At 45.8% G+C, this 25,620-nt stretch overlaps 2 protein-coding genes across 2 annotated transcripts in view; one reads left to right on the top strand and one right to left on the bottom strand.

The window, feature by feature from the left end:
* sptbn5 (spectrin, beta, non-erythrocytic 5) overlaps nt 1-23,745 on the top strand; it is a gene marked incomplete at both ends in the record, with an annotated part of 191,394 nt that extends 167,649 nt beyond the window's left edge. The window contains 4 exons of the mRNA XM_084308563.1: nt 1,400-1,543; nt 5,878-6,074; nt 20,774-20,978; nt 23,545-23,745. Of these exons, the coding sequence (XP_084164689.1) occupies nt 1,400-1,543; nt 5,878-6,074; nt 20,774-20,978; nt 23,545-23,745 (747 nt within the window). The remainder of the gene's footprint in view (nt 1-1,399; nt 1,544-5,877; nt 6,075-20,773; nt 20,979-23,544) is intronic.
* A 165-nt stretch (nt 23,746-23,910) lies between these two features.
* prkd1 (protein kinase D1) overlaps nt 23,911-25,620 on the bottom strand; it is a gene marked incomplete at both ends in the record, with an annotated part of 165,017 nt that continues 163,307 nt past the window's right edge. Inside the window, 5 exons of the mRNA XM_084308561.1 lie at nt 23,911-24,020; nt 24,111-24,203; nt 24,296-24,346; nt 24,437-24,487; nt 24,578-24,722. Coding sequence (XP_084164687.1) covers nt 23,911-24,020; nt 24,111-24,203; nt 24,296-24,346; nt 24,437-24,487; nt 24,578-24,722 — 450 coding nt within the window. The remainder of the gene's footprint in view (nt 24,021-24,110; nt 24,204-24,295; nt 24,347-24,436; nt 24,488-24,577; nt 24,723-25,620) is intronic.

Genomic DNA, 25,620 nt, shown 5'->3' with positions numbered 1-25,620 from the left:
CTCCAGCCACCCAAACAACTGCCTCTTTGAACTGCTGCGGTCAGGCAAGCGATACCAGAGTCTCATGGCAAGCACAGAAAGACTCAGTAGAAGCTTCTATCCCCAGGCCATCAGGTTGCTCAATAAACAATAACACTATGCAACAACCATCAAAAGCACTCACAGCACACACATCCACACGCACACACTCACTTTAAACAAACAACTCACTGCAGCACCCACTCTACACACTTTAGAACACCTAAACACACTTTATATTTATTGGCAAAGAATTTGCACTACAACCCATACCTCAGTACACCTTACTGTAAATTGTACCTAAATTGTACCTCATCCCATTTCTGCTTTGCACTATATAGTATATTGTAATTAGTATATTGTATAATATATTGTATGGTAACTCAGTTACTTCTACTCTGGATTGAACATTGTACATATGTACATACTGAACACTTGTGTCTACGTACGTGACTTCTATTTTATACTTGCTATACTTATTTTATTTTATACTTATCCTTTTGTCTAGCACAGTCTCTGGAGCATAACAGAAAGAAGCATTTTTATAAAAGTATTCTGTACTTCTGTATGACAACTAATAAAGAAACTTGAACTTGACGTCACAGCAAGCATTCAAACACCTGTGGAAAACCTCAACGGAACATTCAAATGTGAGGAAGAAAAAGAAATACAATTATATTCAGTACAGCCCTATTACTTACCAAAATGTATCTTTTAAATAATCATCTTTTTCTTAAAACCATATATGTTAACCATATATACTCTCCACACACAAGTACACATGAGCACACACATACACACACACACAACACACATTCTGCATTCACTCACACACAAACGTTCACTTTAAATACAATGGAAAGGAGGAACGAGGAAAATAAAAGTCACTTTAAGGAAAGAACTGTTGTGGTTCTTGTATAGTGTAGTTTAGAAATAGCAAGTATAGCGTAAGGATATTGCGTAAAAAACTGTATATTGTATAGTAGTGTACATAGGACCCAGTGCCTTAATTCGTAGCTAACATTGAATTGCATTATCTCAGGACTTTAACATGTCTATTTGATCATGTCTATTTGATCATGTCTATTTTATTACCTGTTTATTATGTCTATTTTATTATTTAGTATCATTGCACAATCAAAGCGGGCATGGCCACCCGCATTCAATCACTGTATGCCCCGGTATGTATGTGACAAATACACCTTTTGAATCTTGAATCTTGATATTGTTCTGTTGTAACATAATATGATTAAATATGATTGTGATCAAATAGCAGGTGATTCTCATGAATTGACCCCATAGCCGATGAGCCGCCGGGGCTCTGCGTCCTGTCGCGACCACACGGTGGATTACTGACGTTCTGTACCCCCTGACTGCACAGGTGAGAGGACGTCACTTCGCCTCTCATGAGATCAGTGAGCGTCTGGCCGAGCTGAGGAAGATGTTCGAGGAGCTGAAGAGAGAGGCAGAGACCAAGGGCAGACTGCTGCGGGAGGCTCTGAGGATACACACCTTCCTGACTGAGGTATAAGATACACACCTTCCTGACTCAGGTATAAGATACACACCTTCCTGACTGAGGTATAAGATACACACCTTCCACACTGAGGTATAAGATACACACCTTCCACACTGAGGTATAAGATACACACCTTCCACACTGAGGTATAAGATACACACCTTCCACACTGAGGTATAAGATACACACCTTCCACACTGAGGTATAAGATACACACCTTCCACACTGAGGTATAAGATACACACCTTCCACACTGAGGTATAAGATACACACCTTCCTGACTGAGGTATAAGATACACACCTTCCACACTGAGGTATAAGATACACACCTTCCTGACTGAGGTATAAGATACACACCTTCCTGACTGAGGTATAAGATACACACCTTCCACACTGAGGTATAAGATACACACCTTCCTGAGTGAGGTATAAGATACACACCTTCCACACTGATGTATAAGATACACACCTTCCACACTGAGGTATAAGATACACACCTTCCACACTGAGGTATAAGATACACACCTTCCTGACTGAGGTATAAGATACACACCTTCCACACTGAGGTATAAGATACACACCTTCCACACTGAGGTATAAGATACACACCTATCACACTGAGGTATAAGATACACACCTTCCACACTGAGGTATAAGATACACACCTTCCACACTGAGGTATAAGATACACACCTTCCACACTGAGGTATAAGATACACACCTTCCTGACTGAGGTATAAGATACACACCTTCCACACTGAGGTATAAGATACACACCTTCCTGACTGAGGTATAAGATACACACCTTCCTGACTGAGGTATAAGATACACACCTTCCACACTGAGGTATAAGATACACACCTTCCACACTGAGGTATAAGATACACACCTTCCTGACTGAGGTATAAGATACACACCTTCCTGACTGAGGTATAAGATACACACCTTCCACACTGAGGTATAAGATACACACCTTCCACACTGAGGTATAAGATACACACCTTCCACACTGAGGTATAAGATACACACCTTCCACACTGAGGTATAAGATACACACCTTCCTGACTGAGGTATAAGATACACACCTTCCACACTGAGGTATAAGATACACACCTTCCACACTGAGGTATAAGATACACACCTTCCACACTGAGGTATAAGATACACACCTTCCACACTGAGGTATAAGATACACACCTTCCTGAGTGAGGTATAAGATACACACCTTCCTGAGTCAGGTATAAGATTGTTAAGAGCTACAGGTGTCTCTATCTATCTCAACACCGATTCGAGATAAAACCCTGTGGCCGCTCGATATCCCTCAGCGAGGTGCCAAACTCGCCAAGTTCTCGAGTCAATTCCCAATCCTAATCACGCCATGTATTAAGCCACAGAACCTCTGATTAGTTCAACAAGTCCATGGACCACTAGCCTTGTTACCCCTCACCACAGCGTCCTGTTGTGAAGAATCTCAAGGCCGCTGGATAAATCTCATGTACCGGCTGACACAGAGTCTCTGGTGCTTGCTTGGAATCCCTTCCAGGAGATTGGCTTAATTCTTCATGGAAGTGGCCAAGTTTGTATTTTATTTAATTCTTATTTCATAGTCACTGGTTAGTTTTATCCATTTCATATGAAATATAAACTTAGAAGAGTTGTTAACCTCTTCATTGTTTGTAATAAACAGAATGTCTGCTTGGGAAAACTCCTTTCATTGAATAGTCATATTCACAGCAATACTATTTAATAGGTAGGACTATTAATAATAGTGTAATATTAGTGTATAATATTAATAATCATTTCCATAAGACCAGGTCGAAAACACGCTCAATACAAGGGTATCCGCATCAGAGCCCTACTTTTGACTCCAGCCCGGGTACAGACGTAAGAATTACTGAATAGTCATTGGTATAACTTTAGCTAGAAGCAGTAACCAGCAATTGATTGAATCTGTAATCAGGCTACCAGGACATATTGATTCCAATCAATTCCATCCCGCTTACCTCAGATGAAAGCAAGGCGTGGCCAGCGTTTTGAAAGATCATGATGGAGCTCGTAAAATAACACGGTCCAAGAGTTGAATAAAAGTATTTAACAAAGTTTGGTTTAATTAGAAAAAGTTATTACAATAATACTGTCTTGGAAAGATCCAATCCAGGAAAATAACAAAGCACGGATATAAAAAATCATCAAAGTCGAAGTCAACATCTTTTGCCTGAAGAACAATAAAACCTCTATGGTTTAAAAATCATCACAAAAGGTGAGCTAAGAGCCAAGCACAGCTCTTCAAATCTAAACAGACAAGAAAGTGCTCGCCATCATAGGGAAAAGCTCACATTTAAAACATCCATATTCAAGTCCCAATACACCGCACGACTTTGAAATGGAGATAAAAAAGTCACAAAAGCAAGCCGAAGAACTTTTCATGCGCAAACATTACTTTTTATACACAGTTCCGTAGCGTCATATTGCAAGCAAAGATAAACACTCCTTCTTTCAACTGTGTCTTGCCATTGGCTTATCGCTACTCCAATGGTTAGTAACTTGAAAAAGTAAAAGTAACAGTTTAACTGAAACAGATTACTGTACTTCAGAATTCCCCTAGGATCCCTCTCATCAATGTCATGTGCTTTCGCACTGGTCCCCGGCCTCATCAGCATGCTAGTGAGGGAGACTGGTCTTAGGAGGGATAGCCTGTAAGCTATAGATATATACAGATATATACAGATATATATATACAGGTACAATACAGGCATATACAATAAACATATACTTAATCATGTTTAAGTTTAATCATCACCTGTTGTGTTTTAAACACACGTACAGCATCGTGCAGCGACCCTCGGTAGTGTGATAGTAAAGGGTTAAGCCTCTGTTGCACCAATCAGTGAGCTGCATTTTAGGATTCTTGGGCGCGACCGGAGGTCGAACTGTTTGTAAAGTGAGACAGCAATAACTCTTCTTCCGAGATAAGGTCATAGCAACCAATCAGCACAAATCGGTTTATAGGGTCCTGGGGCACCGACCGGAGCAGGCTAGCAGGCTTACAAGGTCATACACAAGGGAGGGAAAGATAATACTGATGCAAGCCTTCCTGCTTGGCAGTATATAGTATGTAAGTATACTAAGTATTGATTATACTTTCTAGTTTGTTTAACATGTGCAATCAACATATACTGGTCATTTTAGTTATACGTTTATACACACAGTGAAAGAACGTAGTGTAGGCACAGAGCGTAACTGTCCTTGTAAGAGCTCCTCATTCTGCCATTTGGAACGTGCCCTGACCGGGGGAGGGCATCCTGCAGCACACAGCAGTAACAGAGAACGGAACAATTGCACTGCTGTGATATACAAGATAATACATGTTCTTTAATCATATCATCAACGGTGAAAGATATGAATCGAAAATGGGGGACCCTGATGTAAACAAGACAATCGTCTTTCTCTGGTCTGCATCCCCTTAACAATTGTATGTATTGAGCCGTACTGTATTGTACCCATTCTGCAATCTGTTAAATAAAGTTTTCATTCATTCATTCATTCATTCATTCATTCATTCATTCATTCATTCATTCATTCATTCATTCATTCATTCATTCATTCATTCATTCATTCAAAGAAAGTAGGCACAGAGGTCACTCTCCTAATAACGTCTGTGAGGGGGAATGGGATGGCAAATGCTGGGTCACGCTGGCTGTGACTCTCAACAAAGATACACACCTTCCACACTGAGGTATAAGATACTGATGGAGATAAGCACCTCTTTTACTTAATATATACTAAATATATACCCATAATGGAGATACGCACCTCTTTTACTTAATATATACTTATAATATACCCATAATGGAGATACGCACCTCTTTTACTTAATATATACTTAATATATACTAAATATATACCCAGAATGAAGATACGCACCTCTTTTACTTAATATATGCTTAGAATATACCCATAATGGAGATACGCACCTCTTTTTTAAGGAGAGTGGGTGGTCTTTTTTCTAAAGTTGAGAGGGAGGAAGAGTACGGGACTCAAAGGCCAGAAGGAGTGACTTGTGGGTCTGACTCAGACAGGGGTCTTAATCGCTATACCATTTCTGAACACAATAAGTATGTGTGTTAATGCCAGTTGGTAAAAACAAAAAGACTATTTAACCTCCCACTATGAGAAAAATAAGATACATACATATCTGTTGAAATGATATAATCTTGTTTTGATCTCTGTTTTAATAAACGCAGCGGACAGTATTATCCTTCAACTGATTTGAATATTGAAATATATATTGAAATGTATGTGATCCTGGTTGCCGCCTGTATGGTGCTCCTCCTCTCCAGGTGTCAGAGCTGGAGCTGTGGCTGGACGAGCAGAGAGGAGGCCTGGAGGTCAGGGACTATGGGAGGAGTGAGGAGGCCGCGGAGGGGCTTCTGAGGAGGCTGGACGCCCTGGACAAGGAGCTGGAGAACCACCGAGTGAAGATAGAGAGTCTGCAGGAGACTGGAGCCAAACTGCAACACCTAGCACACCCCAACAGGTATATATAGAACACCTAGCACACCCCAACAGGTATATATAGAACACCTAGCACACCCCAACAGGTATATATAGACACCTAGCACACCCCAACAGGTATATATAGAACACCTAGCACACCCCAACAGGTATATATAGAACACCTAGCACACCCCAACAGGTATATATAGACACCTAGCACACCCCAACAGGTATATATAGACACCTAGCACACCCTAACAGGTATATATAGACACCTAGCACACCCCAACAGGTATATATAGACACCTAGCACACCCCAACAGGTATATATAGACACCTAGCACACCCCAACAGGTATATATAGACACCTAGCACACCCTAACAGGTATATATAGACACCTAGCACACCCTAACAGATATATATAGACACCTAGCACACCCTAACAGGTACTACTGCAATGCTCTGTACACGGGCATCAACAAGTCCCTCCTCCGCCGCCTACAACTGGTGCAGAACGCAGCCGCGCGCCTCCTCACCAACAGGTATATAGACACCTAGCACACCCTAACAGGTATATATATAGACACCTAGCACACCCTAACAGATATATATAGACACCTAGCACACCCTAACAGATATATATAGACACCTAGCACACCCTAACAGATATATATATAGACACCTAGCACACCCTAACAGATATATATAGACACCTAGCACACCCTAACAGGTATATATAGACACCTAGCACACCCTAACAGATATATATAGACACCTAGCACACCCTAACAGATATATATAGACACCTAGCACACCCTAACAGATATATATATATATATATATATAGACACCTAGCACACCCTAACAGATATATATATATATAGACACCTAGCACACCCTAACAGGTATATATAGACACCTAGCACACCCTAACAGGTATATATAGACACCTAGCACACCATAACAGATATATATAGACACCTAGCACACCCCAACAGGTATATATAGACACCTAGCACACCCTAACAGGTATATATAGACACCTAGCACATCATAACAGGTATATATAGACACCTAGCACACCCTAACAGATATATATATATATATAGACACCTAGCACACCCTAACAGGTATATATAGACACCTAGCACACCCCAACAGGTATATATAGACACCTAGCACACCATAACAGATATATATAGACACCTAGCACACCATAACAGATATATATAGACACCTAGCACACCCCAACAGGTATATATAGACACCTAGCACACCCTAACAGGTATATATAGACACCTAGCACATCATAACAGGTATATATAGACACCTAGCACACCCTAACAGATATATATATATATAGACACCTAGCACACCCTAACAGGTATATATAGACACCTAGCACACCCCAACAGGTATATATAGACACCTAGCACACCCTAACAGGTATATATAGACACCTAGCACACCCTAACAGGTATATATAGACACCTAGCACATCATAACAGGTATATATAGACACCTAGCACATCATAACAGGTATATATAGACACCTAGCACACCCCAACAGGTATATATAGACACCTAGCACATCATAACAGGTATATATAGACACCTAGCACACCCTAACAGGTATATATAGACACCTAGCACATCATAACAGGTATATATAGACACCTAGCACACCCCAACAGGTATATATAGACACCTAGCACATCATAACAGGTATATATAGACACCTAGCACATCATAACAGGTATATATAGACACCTAGCACACCCCAACAGGTATATATAGACACCTAGCACACCCTAACAGGTATATACAGGCCCGGACTGGCCATCGGGAGCACCGGGAGTTTTCCCGGTGGCCTGGCCTGCACAGATAAAAAAAAAATATATATAAAAAAATAAATAAAAAAAAAAAAATAAAAAAAAAATTGCCAGGCCATTGTTTCTAGTTGTGGCGGCGGCGCGGCGCAATAGTTAGATAACCTAGATGGGTGGGGAACAACCAGGATTTCACTGTCTGCACAAAGTTGGAGAACTATCTTACTCTCGCTCTCACGCGGACACACACACACACAATGGAGCCGTGCTGCCGCTTGTGATTGGTGGAGGCGGGACCAGGCGATACAACTGATTGACAGCGGAGGCGGCGAATGGAATGGCAGACGGCACTCAGATGCAGAATAACAGCCAGGCAGTGAGCCAGGTAGTGAGGGACTCGGGAGAGATACAGTAGAGCGAAAGTCAATTAACGTTGATGTCAAGATGGACAGTGGAAGAAAGAGAAAGGGTGGAGGAGAACGGGATAAAACAAAGAAAAAGAAAGGCCCTTACAGGAGAGAGTGGTTAACTGTATTATAATAGTAAATAGAAAAATATGTTGTGCTCTTGCTTTTTTCTTTTTGAAGGTGGAGAGAGTAGCATTGCTAGTGCCACAACAGTTTTATTTGAGGTCCATAACAGTACATTGTACTAAGCAATTGTTGGCTCATTAGTTTGTGATTCACATGCACTAAAATTCACCAGAATGCAGGAAATTAAGTCTTTGTAACAAAAAAAATCCGGGTGGGGGACCCCCAGAACCCCCCGCTTAAAAAGTGGCCTGACTGGGGCTATATTTCGCGCTATATCTCCCGGTATGAATTATTTCCCCAGTCCGGCCCTGGGTATATATAGACACCTAGCACACCCCAACAGGTATATATAGACACCTAGCACACCTAACAGATATATATATAGACACCTAGCACACCTAACAGGTATATATAGACACCTAGCACACCTAACAGGTATATATAGACACCTAGCACATCATAACAGGTATATATAGACACCTAGCACACCCCAACAGGTATATATAGACACCTAGCACACCCCAACAGGTATATATAGACACCTAGCACACCCTAACAGGTATATATAGACACCTAGCACACCATAACAGATATATATATATATATATAGACACCTAGCACACCCCAACAGGTATATATAGACACCTAGCACACCCCAACAGATATATATAGACACCTAGCACACCCCAACAGGTATATATAGACACCTAGCACACCCCAACAGATATATATAGACACCTAGCACACCCCAACAGGTATATATAGACACCTAGCACACCCCAACAGGTATATATAGACACCTAGCACACCCCAACAGGTATATATAGACACCTAGCACACCATAACAGGTATATATAGACACCTAGCACACCATAACAGAGATATATATATATATAGACACCTAGCACACCATAACAGATATATATATATATATATATATATATAGACACCTAGCACACCCCAACAGGTATATATAGACACCTAGCACACCCCAACAGATATATATAGACACCTAGCACACCCCAACAGGTATATATAGACACCTAGCACACCCTAACAGGTATATATAGACACCTAGCACACCATAACAGATATATATATATATATATAGACACCTAGCACACCCCAACAGGTATATATAGACACCTAGCACACCCCAACAGATATATATAGACACCTAGCACACCCCAACAGGTATATATAGACACCTAGCACACCCCAACAGGTATATATAGACACCTAGCACACCCCAACAGGTATATATAGACACCTAGCACACCCCAACAGGTATATATAGACACCTAGCACACCCTAACAGGTATATAGACACCTAGCACACCCCAACAGGTATATATAGACACCTAGCACACCCCAACAGGTATATATAGACACCTAGCACACCATAACAGGTATATATAGACACCTAGAAAAAAAGATGTAATTTTTTGTATCATTCCATTTGGGCTGTGGGGGGTGCTTAATGTCTGAAGGAGTCGACGGAAGGCTTCTTGTCCTCTGCAAAAGCATGCAATTGGTCCACTGATGGATACATCTTGATATTTGTCTAGTCTAGTGTGTTCATTAGACGGGTGAAATCCTCTTTCAGTGCCTCTGTGCCTGTTTTCTTAGGCAGTTAGCCTCTGGTATGCGCACCATTAGCATTAGCCACGCTTCTAGGCCTCTTTGCTTTTTTTATCTAGCACACTCTCCCAGGAGCTCATAACAGAAAAAAGCATTTCATGGAAAAGTATTCTGTATTTTTTTATGACAACTAAACTTGAAACTGGAAAAAAATAACTTGAAACTTGAAACAGTATATAGACAGACAGCCATGTTTGATGTCCTTCAATCCTAATCTGCCCCACAATGCAAAGCATCTTAACTAGTGCTGTCAATAGATTAAAAAAAAATTTACTAATTAATCTCACAATTTTCTGTAATTAATCTAGATTAATCCAGATAAGAAATTGCATTTTTTCTACTTAAGACCGAAGCTTGTAACAGATATTTACTTGAGTAAAATCATGGAATTAATGTAAAATCAACACAAAGAAAGTAAATTTAGATTCAAAGACTATTTTAATAGCTTTCTTTAATCTTTGAATACAGTTTCTCTCCTGTGAAATACAAATGTTCAACAAAACCATCAACATTGACTCAGCTAGACCGCTTTCTTATATCCGCGGCGCTAACGGAAATAAAAAACAACCCAGGCCGATGTTAAAGTGCAGATAATAAGGACGATAATTAACAACAAAAATGTGTTCCATCTTCATGTCAGATGATTTTCAAAAAGGTACATGAGTCAATGCAAAAAAATATCAAGCAAATATACTGCTGAAAGTTAAGAACGTTGAACATTTTTCACTCCATAGATGAATCTAGATAAAAAAAGATTTAACGCTTTAAATCATTTGAATTAATCTCCAAAGTTAAAGCATTAACTTTGACAGCCCTAATCTTTTTTTATAACTCTTTATTTTTGTTCATTTTCCTCTTTTTTCTTTCCAAAGTCACATTTTCACATCATTTTCACATAGACATTCTCCATTTCCCTTTCACAGTAACTTTTTCACATTTTCCATTCGAAACTTTTCTTTTGCAGTGTTTGCATAACAACTTTTCCCATGTTTGCATAGGAAAACATGAAACGTTTTCTTTTTTCCCTGGTGTTTACATTTCTGTGAAAATTATTCTCACTATGCACTGTACAATCGTCGTTCCTCCAAACGAGGGGGGAACACCCACTCCTCTTCGGTATTTATCCCGTTGGTATGTGCGAGGGAAAGCCCCTCGTAGGGAGAGGGCCCATCGCTAAGGGTATACGACGAGGTGACAAACTGAAGCCCCCCCATCCCTTAATCCAACGTTAACCAATAAAGAAAACCTACGCTAATAAAAATTACCTCGCTCCTCCCGGGCGCTTATTTGAACATTACCTCCTCCATCCCAAATATGCAGATGTTGTTCTTCCTCGCCCTGGATTCCAGGTCCACCAACCTGTACTGTGTTCCTCAGTTCCTCTAGACTCGCTCTGAGTGCATCCGACATCTCCGCCATCCAGTCCTCCATTTTGTCCACTCGGCTCTCCTCCTCGTCCACTCTTTGATTTAGGCTCTGTATCTCAAAGGCGATAGTATCGAGCTTTGCCTTTATGTCTTCGCTAACTCTCCTGAGCTCTTCTTTTAAGTCGGTTTTCAGTTCTTTTATCGCTTCAACTATGCCCACCTGGTCCATGCTCGGCTCGTGTCCCGACTGCACGCTGGCGGCCTGCTGCTGGTTGTTTATGCTAGCGGGGGCGTTAGCTTCGGTGTCGGTCCTTTCGTCGTCTCATTTTCCGAGTTATTGAATGTTTTTTTCCTTTTTTTTCGGTTCTTCTCTTTCTCCCACTCATCTACCTTTCTGTCTTGTTTGAATGTTTACTTTGTGTTGTGAAGGGCCAGATTAAACCGAATATATATATTTATTATATATATATATTTAATTGTATTTGTATATTCTCTAATATTCCTTGATATCCCTTGTATATTCCTTGTACAATATGCATTGAATATCCATTCTAGCCTACTGAACATCCCATAATAGTCTCCATTCTACTATTGGTCGAGACCTTGGTGCCAGGCTGCCATACCCCCAGACCCAGTTCAAACGTACCGCTCAACATGTACGAACAAGTCCTAGTTCCGCGTAGGAATCTGGCTACCGCACCACTAATGGGACTATTTGTTCATAGTGCGTATATATACTGCGCTACTAAAGTAGGACTTCCTTTTCAGTCCAGTTTCTTACCCTCCAATAGAGTCACAGACGTAAAGCCTCCCCGCGACGCCACGTGTGGGAGTAAGGCCAAGTTCGGCTTACCATCGGTATTGAGACATCGTGTATATTAATATTTGAATAGTCATATTTGGCACTATATCGTCGAGTTGGACGTAGTCTATTAAGCTAATAATAGTCTGTTAATATATAGTGCTTCGTGCGGTGAGAATACTACCGTAGTCAGCACCCCATCGTTTCGGGCAGAAAACTGGCTGCTTATCCAGGGTGGTTGACCCCACGTGAAGCTGCACCCGAGGAGCCCCAGAGCCGACGAGCGAGTGGACCTGTATACCGGATTATTCTACCGACGACAGCCCGCCTTCCCAGGCACGGATTATGCTTTGTATACGTTGATTATTCCATGGATAAAGACCCCCGACACTGCCGTGTGTTGGAACCCCCCCCCCCCCCCTGGAGAGGACGCAAGGTGAGGAGACGCTCTGCAAGACGAGGTCGCTTCACGTCTCTCCTCCGTGGACCGGAGGACGCCGGCCCACAAAGAGTCCACCTGCTTTCATCTGTGGTCCAAGGATCGCCGGCGCATTGAACGGCACTACAGTGGGTTCACCTGGGATACCCTTGGCCGGATGAGGCAGCCGGATTCTACCCCCCCCCCCTTCCTACTCTTGTCGGCTTACAAGCGACCGGATTAACCCCCCCTAGTGTATCCAGCCTATAATCATTAAAGTATCATTGCTGTTATTTCCTTAACTATTCCAGGTCGTATATGTACCGCCTGCGCCTTCAGAGATTGGACATTCTCTATTGATATACCGACGAATACTCTTGCCATAAAAGTGCATACTAATTCCCATTCATAAATGTGATTGATTTGATTAAGTGCTTGCTCTACACACCATCGCTGTGTAGAAATAAAGACCTATTTCTAATTCGTACATTTGTGTTGGATCCGTTTCATCTACGTGACAGTGTTCATCATAATATATTTATGCCGAGTACTGGGTGGCCGAATATTAAGTACAAAGGTAGTGGTAGTAAGTATCATATCTAGTAATACAGTCAGGGAATTGTACCCCTCAGTTAAAATTGGTCCTTCGAGCCGGAGGGTAATTAGTGTAATATTAATATAGTGTTATTAATATTGAAATGGCCTATGATGAACACTCCACGAAACGATCCTCCTAACCAACACCCGCAGCGCGAACGACGGCTCCCTCAGTACTTAGAGGCTTACGCTGTCAGTCAACAACCTAGTCTTCTACTAACAGTAAACGCGGTAAAACTAGAAAGTAAAAGTATGTCTAACCCCAACGCCCAGACTACCCCGACCATAGAGGCCCCTACGGGTTCTAATGTAACTGACCAAGTTCACGGTGGGGACCAGTGGGAACCAGACATGACTTCACACCCCGCCAGTACTGAAGAAGTAGTCCCTGATGAGTCCCGGGAGGAATACAACGCTACCGAGACAGAACTCGGCACGGAAGAAGACGGGGAGAGCACCGTGGAGATAGAGCTCCAAGGCTCCGCAAGGAGTACCCCGAGGGAAGGCTCCCCTATACAACCGCCTTCTCCCAGCGAGGCAGAGAGGACCCTACAGCAGGCCTTCCTCATCAGCCTGAACGCCGCTGCTGAACGCGACCGACTGCAGATCCAGCAGCGGAGCGAAGAAGAGCATATACGTCTAGAAATAAGACGCATTCAGAGGGAAGAGAATGTGGCCCGAGACCGAGCAGACAGCCAGCGAGCAGCTGCTGGTGCTCTACGGGACGCAGAGCGCGACAGACAGCAAGCGCAACTAATAGAACAGCTGATCAGACGGACAACACCCTCTCCCTCCGCCAGAGGCTCCAGGAACTCGTCTAGACACACCTCCAGGGCGGCATCCCCTAGCCGAGTAAACAACCCTGAACTTGACCAACAGACGAGGTCTATACCCCCCACAGACCACCTCCCCCCACCGGTCCAAGCGAGACCTAGCAACCGGGAAGGAGCAGCATATCCTGTGGAGAGGCTAAACCAGAGACTACAAGCACTGGATGACCTAACTGAAGACGAAGAGGAAGAGGAGGAGAACCACGCCCGACGACAGCACAGTACTCTACCGGACCAGGAGGTCCGGTACAGCCCAGGCTATACTCCCGCGGAGCTGCGCTACAGACCCCCGACTCTATACCCGGGTGAGCACGACGCACGACCCGCACCGAGGAACAGCACCTGGACAAGCGGGCCATGGTACACTGCCGGTACCAGCCCATACCAAGGAGCGGGAGGAGACTCGCCTAGGAGGCCTCTCCCCCAACGCTCGCCGATGTATCCACAGTCAGCGTCATACATTGGCACGCCTATGGTACCCGACTTCACCCAAGAGAACCGGGCCCAGTATACAGAACTCCGCATGTGTCTGGAGACCATGTTGGTGGATGTATTGGATGAACGCCACAAATACGCCATCCTACTGAAGCACTTAAAGGTACCCCGCGCACATAATATAGCGCTCGCCTACGCGACTTCCACCACCCCATACACAGCAGCGCTGGTAGCATTGGACCAGAGGTATGGGCGCATATGGGATTACGTGATCCAGGAGATCCGACACATCGACCGCTTACCCCCAGCAATAGACAATCGAGCACTGGACGACCTGTCCATCAGAGTGCAGTCCCTGGTAGGGATGTTGGGAGCGCAGAGAGAGAAGGGGAGGCATGAACTTTACGCCAACTCAAATGTGGAAAGGATCTTGGAGAAGCTGCCGCCCGCTCGACAGGAGCGTTTTAGGCGACAGAGAGACCACCGAGACCCGAATGGCCCCGAACCGAACCTCCTCGATCTAGCGGACTTCCTGGCGAGAGAAGTCAGCAGCCTACGGCTAGATACATTCGGACGGAGCACCCCTGGCTCCAGAGAAGGAACCAGACGACTAAATGATGGAAGAAGATCGGTGACTGTGATGCACCAATCGGAGTCAGTACCGAGCAGCAGGAGCCACAGTACCCCCTCCAGAACGGAGAAGTGGAAGATAGTGTGCCCCTACTGTGAGAAAGAACACTGGCTAGCGCAATGTGACTCCTTCCCCAAGCTGAACGCGGAGGAAGCAAGTCAATGGATAAAGTCCAACAAGCGCTGTTTTCGCTGTGCGCGCTCACACATGGCAGCCGAATGCCGCTTAAAGAAAAGGTGCACCAAGTGCGATGGAGCCCATCTGGACATACTTCACGACAGTAACAGACGGCGCCCTTCACCCGCACCATCCAGCAGCAAAGCGAGCGTCATGTACATCGATCCCGCCAGCAGCAGTGGAGCCCGAGTACTCCTAAAAGTAGTGCGTGTGACACTAAGCTACCAGAATAAAGTCCTGGACACTTACGCCGTCCTCGATGACGGGTCAGAGAAGACCCTGCTGCTCGCCTCCGCTGCGGCCCAGCTAGGGCTGCGGGGAAGCGAAACCCAAATGACAATTCGGACAATAAGACGAGATTTGAAGAAGATAAAGGGCGAGAATGTCTCATTCTCTATCGCAGCAAGCGGCCAGCCTGAGCGACGGTACCAGATTACAGACGCTTTCACCAGCCAAGAAATAGGACTGTCGCGGTACACATACCCCGTCGCCAAGCTGATGGAGAAATATGTACATCTGCGCAAGTTACCGATCCCGCTCATAGACAATGCTATGCCGACCCTGTTGATAGGCTCCGACCATGCAGACCTCATTGTCCCGATAGACCGGGTTCATACCGGACCCCGAGGCTGTCCTGCAGCAGTCGAGACCCGTTTGGGATGGACTCTCCAAGGCCCGCTCGCCAAATCTCTCAACCGAAGTACAGCCACTAGATGTCTCCACTCCCGAGTCACAGAGGGAGAAACCGCACTCCTGCAACACGTAGAGCGGCTATGGACCTTGGAACAAATGCCCTTTAAGAACGGAAAGAAAGACATTCGCTCTAAAGATGACATTTACGCCATTCACCTCCTCGAGACAGGGACCAAGAGAGTCCCAGTCAACGGCGTGTTGAGATACGCCACGCCACTCCTGCGGCGAGAAGGAATGCCTACTTTCCACGCCAAGACAGACGCCACAGAACGGTACCTGCTGAACACGGAGCGGCGCTTAGCCAAGAACCCCGCCCAAGAGAGTGTATACCGCGCTGAGATTGAGAAGCTCATCACAGCGGGACACGTCACAAAGATGGACATTAAAGAGGCTGACCAGACCACTGAATCGTGGTACGTGCCTCACCACAAGGTCCATCACAACGGTAAAGACCGCATAGTATTTAACTGCAGCTACCAGATCGGATCCCAAAATCTGAATAAAGAGTTACTGCCCGGTCCCACACTCGGCCCCTCCCTACTCGGCGTTCTACTCCGCTTCCGCCAGGAAAAGGTGGCCATCAGCGGGGACATTAAAGGAATGTTCCTGCAGGTGAGATTAGTAGAGGAGGACAAGCCCCTGTTACGGTTCCTATGGAGAGAGAAGCCAGGAGATGAGCACCCAGCCATCTACCAATGGGAAGTCCTCCCCTTCGGAACGACGTGCAGCCCCTGCTGTGCTACATTTGCACTACAGAAACATGTAGCAGAGGACCCAGCAGCGGACGAAGAGGTCCGACACAGCGTAAAGAACAGCTTCTACGTAGACAACTGTCTACAAAGCCTTTCAACCCAGGAAGAAGCCGAGGCTCTCCTGATTAAACTCCGCGCCTCATTGATCAAAGGCGGCTTTGATCTCAGGCAGTGGGCCAGCAGCGATCCGCAAGTACTGCGCAGCCTCTCCTCCGAGGACAAGGCAGCCAGCAGCGAGACCTGGATGGCTACAATCCCGGGAGAAGCCCAGGAGATGACCCTGGGATTGGTGTGGCGATTCAAAACAGATTCGCTTCACTACAGACACAAGCCCCTGACTACGGAGCAGGGAAGGCCGGCGGCGGCGCCGACCACCAGACGGAGTGTGTACACAACACTCGCCCGACAATATGACCCGCTAGGATGTATTCTACCGTACACCACCAGGGCAAAAATGATTGTACGAGCATTGTGGGACAAGGACCAGGGCTGGGACGACCCCATTCCCGCACACCTTGCATCCACCTGGAGAGAGTGGGAGATGGAGCTCCACTCACTCCCAGGCGTTAATATGCGCCGAAGCTACTTCCCACCCACGGTGAGGCCAGAGACATGTAAAATGGACTTACACGTCTTCAGTGACGCCTCAGAGGTCGCATACGGATCAGTAGCCTACTTGCGGGCCCAAGAAAAGGGGGGAGAGATCTACACAGCATTTGTCCTCGCCCGCTCGAGAATAGCCCCACGCAAGCAACAATCTATCCCACGTCTAGAGCTCTGCGCAGCCCTAGCCGGAGCGCACCTAGCCACGCTCATCCAACGTGAGCTCACCATACCGGTGTCTAGAACAATCCTGTGGTCAGATTCCACGACAGTACTCGCCTGGATCAAATCGGACTCATGCAAGTACAAAGTCTTCGTGGGAGTCAGAGTCACCGAGATTCAAGACTTAACCGAAGAGTTAACCGGAGAAACAGAGTGGCGCTACGTTGATACAAAACAGAACCCAGCTGACGTCATCACCCGGGGAATGCCTCTAGATGACCTCACCCGTCGCAATGTCTACAGTGACGGCCCAGCATTCCTAAAGCTCCCGGAAGGAGAGTGGCCCACGCCTATCCCGAGGGAAGCCAGTCAGGAGGAGGCTGAGAATAAGAAGCCTGTGTTCTGTGGATTGAGCACTGTTATCTCCGCAGACCCCAACACACTCCTGATGGGGCGGCTAGATCCCGCGTTACCCCAGACAATGTACCGGCCTGAAGAAGCGAACGGCCGACGAATGTGGAGGTACAGCCAAGTATTAGCCGACAAGTTTTGGAGCAGTTTCCTACTACACTACCTACCGTCTCTACAGACCCGCCAGAAGTGGGTAAAGGAGAGAGACAATTTGACAGAAGGAACAGTCGTCATGATTATTGATCAATCACTGCCCAGAGCTATGTGGCCGGCCGGCCGCGTGGGCAAAGTGATCACCGGTGCCGACGGCAAGGTCCGAGCAGCTGAAGTGCTTGTCCAGGGTCGCACTTACACCCGTCCCGTGGCGAGGCTCATAGAACTGCCCCGACTCCCAGACACAATCGATGATGACCATGACCCTATAACCCTATGACTTTGTGAAGTTGACTGACCCCTACTGCAAACCCTTATGTGTAAATAGACAACGCGATTAATCTGTCTCTGCTTAAACTGATTAGGTCTGGGACCAATCAGGGGGTGGCTGTTGTGAAGGGCCAGATTAAACCGAATATATATATTTATTATATATATATATTTAATTGTATTTGTATATTCTCTAATATTCCTTGATATCCCTTGTATATTCCTTGTACAATATGCATTGAATATCCATTCTAGCCTACTGAACATCCCATAATAGTCTCCATTCTACTATTGGTCGAGACCTTGGTGCCAGGCTGCCATACCCCCAGACCCAGTTCAAACGTACCGCTCAACATGTACGAACAAGTCCTAGTTCCGCGTAGGAATCTGGCTACCGCACCACTAATGGGACTATTTGTTCATAGTGCGTATATATACTGCGCTACTAAAGTAGGACTTCCTTTTCAGTCCAGTTTCTTACCCTCCAATAGAGTCACAGACGTAAAGCCTCCCCGCGACGCCACGTGTGGGAGTAAGGCCAAGTTCGGCTTACCATCGGTATTGAGACATCGTGTATATTAATATTTGAATAGTCATATTTGGCACTATATCGTCGAGTTGGACGTAGTCTATTAAGCTAATAATAGTCTGTTAATATATAGTGCTTCGTGCGGTGAGAATACTACCGTAGTCAGCACCCCATCGTTTCGGGCAGAAAACTGGCTGCTTATCCAGGGTGGTTGACCCCACGTGAAGCTGCACCCGAGGAGCCCCAGAGCCGACGAGCGAGTGGACCTGTATACCGGATTATTCTACCGACGACAGCCCGCCTTCCCAGGCACGGATTATGCTTTGTATACGTTGATTATTCCATGGATAAAGACCCCCGACACTGCCGTGTGTTGGAACCCCCCCCCCCCTGGAGAGGACGCAAGGTGAGGAGACGCTCTGCAAGACGAGGTCGCTTCACGTCTCTCCTCCGTGGACCGGAGGACGCCGGCCCACAAAGAGTCCACCTGCTTTCATCTGTGGTCCAAGGATCGCCGGCGCATTGAACGGCACTACAGTGGGTTCACCTGGGATACCCTTGGCCGGATGAGGCAGCCGGATTCTACCCCCCCCCCCTTCCTACTCTTGTCGGCTTACAAGCGACCGGATTAACCCCCCCTAGTGTATCCAGCCTATAATCATTAAAGTATCATTGCTGTTATTTCCTTAACTATTCCAGGTCGTATATGTACCGCCTGCGCCTTCAGAGATTGGACATTCTCTATTGATATACCGACGAATACTCTTGCCATAAAAGTGCATACTAATTCCCATTCATAAATGTGATTGATTTGATTAAGTGCTTGCTCTACACACCATCGCTGTGTAGAAATAAAGACCTATTTCTAATTCGTACATTTGTGTTGGATCCGTTTCATCTACGTGACAGTGTTCATCATAATATATTTATGCCGAGTACTGGGTGGCCGAATATTAAGTACAAAGGTAGTGGTAGTAAGTATCATATCTAGTAATACAGTCAGGGAATTGTACCCCTCAGTTACACTTTGAGTTCTTGAGTGTCTGAAATTCACTTTGCCCGGGAGCTCGGCTTCTTATGCGTCTGTGCTCTCTGCTGGCATACCGGAAGCCTTTTTTGTCTCGACAGCCCTAATCTGATACGATGGGGGTAGGTGAGAACACAGTTTGCAGCAAGAGAACGGAATGGAGGAGGCGGAGACGGCAGGATACGTGTAAACAGACTTTACTGACACGACAGTACGTTACCAACGAGAACATAAACGGTAAAGCCGAGCAGGCGCTAGAGGACGACTGAATTGTACAAACACGGAAAATAAACAATAACGAAACAAAAGACTAAGTACTCACAAGCGCAAAATACAAACAGCAAGGCACGGGGGAACACAGGAGAGACGGCGAGCAGGATGACACAGAGGACTAGTAGGAAACTGAGACAATGACGCCACAAGAAAGTCAGTAACAAGCAGACCTTAAATACTACCACTGATTGTAACGACTGACAGCTGGTGAGGCCAGGCAATAATGCAAACAGGCAACATCTGATAAACACACTAGGAATACACCAACTAGACACAGAAAACATAATCAAACATAACAACCAGACAGGGAGACGACATCACACACACACAGGGATGGCCCAAGATAACAAATAGTTAGATATTAGTTCTATCACTTGGAACCAAAACAAGATGGCCGCCTGTACCATCAGGCTAGTCTTTCCACTAGAGGGTAGGAGACCAATGTTAGGCAGAGAGCCAATGTTGGATGGAGGGCATTGCCCAAAGTTAGGTGGAGAGCACTGCCCAATGTCCCCATCCTGCCCCGTCCAGCCAGGACCGGGCCTAGGATCGTGACATAATCTTAACACAGCCACCCCCCCCCCCCCCCCCCATCCTCCTCTCAGCCCGTTGGTCAGCAGGTCTCTCCCGGAGGTCCTGGGGAGCTACGAGAACGTCCTGCGTCTGTCGTCCTCCCGGAGGGCCGCCCTGGAGGACCAGCTCAACCTCTACGTGTTCGAGAGGGAGGCTAAAGAACTACAAACATGGCTGACCTCCAAGAAGATGGCAGCCGAGTCGGAGGACTACGGACAAGACCTGGAGGATGGGGAGGTGAGGAGGCACGGAGGAGACAGTGGGTCTCATTCCCGAAAATTTTCCAAAGATATATGCTGGAAGACTTATCTTGGAACCACTGAGACATAATCTATGACAAGTACACTCTGAGTCCTGAACATGCTGGAGATATGTCTTAAGTGGCTGAAACGGTCGCAGAAATTATATGATCTGATATCTGCTTGGAGAATGGCATTCTGTCGTAAACTCCAAAGCGCGTTCCCGTTCAGCTCATTTACATACAAAACACCGCCTCCATAGTTCCTTATAAGGCAACTGGTGACGCAGCTGTGTGAAATGGAATGGCGGAAGTGCTTTGCGAGCCGCGTGATTACGAAACCTAGCGTCAGTCAGTGCCAATCAGAGAGCGTCTCCGAGAAATGCGGCTAGGTTTCGTAATCACGCTTGCGCCCATCAAAACTAGATTACTTTAATGTATTGGCATCATATACAGCTCGCGGTACACACCTGCCGCAGCGCGCGCGCACACACACACACGCGCACGCGCGCGCAGTACTGTATATGAATGAATGAATGACATATAATATATATAGCCTACGGCGGGCGTAATGAATGAACGCAGTATGGCTTATTATTATTCCTGTTCATTCGTAGGCGCACACAAGACTTGTTATGGAATATTAATGCAGTCTATTTCCACCGATTAACTTTAGTTCTTATTTATTTATCCACTGTCATTTCAGTGTTGGTGTATAGGCTATATAGTGTATTTCAATATAAGTTTAATTGATTAATGATATATTCGAAGGAATGCAGGTTTATAGCTATATCAACCCCCTCCAATGTACAGTAAATGACCAAGTATGGTTTTGTCAATATTCCAATGTACAGTTTTGCTTGTATAGTGTAAGTCTATTCCCCACCCACCCCTACCCAACCTCCTCCAACAGTTTCTACGTCAAATGTACTCTCTTTTCTGGACTCTTTTTGTATCACAAACAGTACTGTATTTGCAAATCTGGTATGTCATAAATGTATAGATGTAGCAGTACTGTCTATCTGTGTCATGTGTGTCATATATGTTATGATGAATTGAAAATGGGGGACCCTGATGTAAACAAGACGAAATTCTTTCTCTGGTCTGCATCCCCTTATGTAATTGAGCTGTACTGTACTGTACCCATTCTGCAATCTGTTAATAAAGTTTTCAATCAATCAATCAAACAAAGGTCTGTCCCATTGTATACCAATCAATGGGATACATTGCATGTTGACCTGCATTCTTTCAAATGTATATAATTAATCATTAAAACAGATGTGTAACAAATAAGAAATACAAATTCCACAGAAGGCATTAAATTATTATTATTTTCAATCATTTCACAATAATTGCATAATTGTGTTTGAATATCTGAGTAATTATTTGTCCAAAATAGCTGGTTCAGATATGGTTAATCCAGCTGCCCTGTGATCAGATGAATCCATATTATTTATTTTTCCGACATCAAATTCGTAATTTCTTATCGTACAAATATTGTCATATTTATTTTAATTATGATTAAGTAATTAATTCCAAGGAGGCCTGTAGCGTTGACGTGAGGGAATCACTATGAGAACACAGTCTGTCAAGTTATAATAACATTTTAAATTAGTCAATCAATCATGAGATTTGATCGTGGGCTGAGAGCATATTTAAGTGTGCTCCTCAGCACTCTTAGATCTGCTCTCAAATAAGATCTCAGGAAAATTTGAGCACTCCCACTCCCAGCCCTAATATGTCTTAAATAGGCCGAAATCTGGCTAAGACGAAATATTTTGTCGTAACTTCGTTCGAGAATGAGACCCAGTGACCAGAGAGGAAGTGAGACAGATAGGAGCCGTATAGTCCAGCTTTAGCTACGTGTCTTTAGCTGTTGGGCCATCGCAGGTTGTGTCTACACAGTATACCTGATTGATTGATTGATTGATTGATTGATTGATTTGATTGATTGATTGATTGATTGATTGATTGATTGATTGATTGATTGATTGATTGATTGATTGATTGATTGATTGATTGAAAACTTTATTTAACAGATTGCAGAATGGGTACAATACAGTACGGCTCAATACACACAATTGTTAAGGGGATGCAGACCAGAGAAAGACTTTCGTCTTGTTTACATCAGGGTCCCCCATTTTCAATTCATCGTAATCACCTCTCTTGGCAGCCTCTCTTTGTCTCTATCTCTCTCTTTGTCTCTCTCTCACACACACTCTCTCTCACTCTCTCTCTCTCTCTCTCTCTCTCACACACACTATCTCTCTCTCTCTCCCCCTCTATCTGTCTGTGCCCCCCGTCTCTCTCTATCTCACACACACTCTCTCTGACTCTCTCCCCCCCCTCTCTCTCCCCCCCCTCTCTCTGACTCTCTCCCCCCCCTCTCTCTCTCTCCCCCCCCCCCCCCCCTCTCTCTCCCCCCCCCCTCTCTCTCTCCCCCCCCCCCCCCTCTCTACCCCCCCCCTCTCTCTCTCTCTCTCTCTCTCTCTCTCCCCCCCCCCCCCTCTCTCTCCCCCCCCCTCTCTCTCCCCCCCCCCCCCCCCCCCCCCCCCCCCCCCCCAGGTGCTCCAGAAGAAGTTGGAGGTGTTGGCCGGTGAGCTGTGTTCTCTGGGACAGAGCCGGCTGAACTCGGTGCAGCAGCTGGGGCGGGGCCTTCAGTCTGCGGAGGGTCAGAGGAGGGAGGCGGCGCTGAGGAGGCTGTGGGAGGATCTGAACCACAGCGTGGAGACCAGAGAACAGGTCAGAGACCCACTGATCATCTGAACCACAGCGTGGAGACCAGAGAACAGGTCAGAGACCCACTGATCTGAACCACAGAGACCAGAGAACAGGTCAGAGAGACCCACTGATCTGACCCACAGTGTGGAGACCAGAGAACAGGTCAGAGACCCACTGATCTGAACCACAGTGTGGAGACCAGAGAACAGGTCAGAGACCCACTGATCTGAACCACAGTGTGGAGACCAGAGAACAGGTCAGAGACCCACTGATCTGACCCACAGTGTGGAGACCAGAGAACAGGTCAGAGACCCACTGATCTGAACCACAGTGTGGAGACCAGAGAACAGGTCAGAGACCCACTGATCTGAACCACAGTGTGGAGACCAGAGAACAGGTCAGAGACCCACTGATCTGAACCACAGAGACCAGAGAACAGGTCAGAGACCCACTGATCTGAACCACAGTGTGGAGACCAGAGAACAGGTCAGAGACCCACTGATCTGAACCACAGCGTGGAGACCAGAGAACAGGTCAGAGACCCACTGATCTGAACCACAGTGTGGAGACCAGAGAACAGGTCAGAGAGACCCACTGATCTGAACCACAGTGTGGAGACCAGAGAACAGGTCAGAGACCCACTGATCTGAACCACAGTGTGGAGACCAGAGAACAGGTCAGAGACCCACTGATCTGAACCACAGTGTGGAGACCAGAGAACAGGTCAGAGACCCACTGATCTGAACCACAGTGTGGAGACCAGAGAACAGGTCAGAGACCCACTGATCTGAACCACAGTGTGGAGACCAGAGAACAGGTCAGAGACCCACTGATCTGAACCACAGTGTGGAGACCAGAGAACAGGTCAGAGACCCACTGATCTGAACCACAGTGTGGAGACCAGAGAACAGGTCAGAGACCCACTGATCTGAACCACAGTGTGGAGACCAGAGAACAGGTGAGAGACCCACTGATCTGAACCACAGTGTGGAGACCAGAGAACAGGTCAGAGACCCACTGATCTGAACCACAGTGTGGAGACCAGAGAACAGGTCAGAGACCCACTGATCTGAACCACAGTGTGGAGACCAGAGAACAGGTCAGAGACCCACTCACTCACTCACTGCTGGTTTTAAACTCTTTTATTGTACAGTAGAAATTGTACCAGACAATGTTGAATTAAACGGGGATGTCGCCCCCCTCTTCTCCTCTCCTCTCTTCTTCACTTCTCTCTTCTTCACTTCTCTCTTCTCCTCTCCTCTCTTCTTCACTTCTCTCTCCTCCTCTCCTCTCTTTTCCTCTCCTGTCATGTCTTCTTCTCTCCTCTCTTCTCTTAATCCTCTTCTGTCTTCACCGGTCCTCTCCTCTCTTCTCTTCTCCTCTCCTCCTCTCTTCTCCTCTCCTCTCTTTTCCTCTCCTCCACTCTTTTCCTCTTCTGTCCTCTCTTCTCCTCTCCTCTCTTCTCCTCCCCCTCTCTTCTCTTCTCTTGTCTTCTGTTTTCTCCTCTCCTCTCCTTTCTTCTTTTCTCATCTCTCCTCTCCTCTCCTCTCCTCTCTCCCCTCTTCTTCTCTCCTCTCCTCTCTTCTCCTCTCCTCTCCTCTCTTCTGTCTTCTGTTCTGTCTTCCCCTATCCTCTCCTCTCTTCTCCTCTCCTCTCCTCTCCTCTCCTCTCCTCTCCTCTCCTCTCCTCTCCTCTCTCCTCTTCTATTTTCTTCTCCTCTCTTCTCCACTCCTCTCTCCTCCTCTGCTCTTCTCCTCTCCTCTCTTCTCTCTTCTTCTCTCCTCTACTCTCTTCTCATCTTGTCTCTTCTTTTCTCCTCTCCTCTCTCCTCTTCTATTTTCGTCTCTTCTCCTATCCTCTCTTCTCCACTCCTCTCTCCTCCTCTGCTCTTCTCCTCTCCTCTCTTCTGTCTTCTCTCCT

This window comes from Notolepis coatsorum, assembly GCF_963971535.1.
Source record: "Notolepis coatsorum genome assembly, chromosome: 2".
NCBI lineage: Eukaryota > Metazoa > Chordata > Actinopteri > Aulopiformes > Paralepididae > Notolepis > Notolepis coatsorum.
Note: the sequence above shows the minus strand (reverse complement) of the source record. Positions and strands in the feature narration are given on the sequence as shown.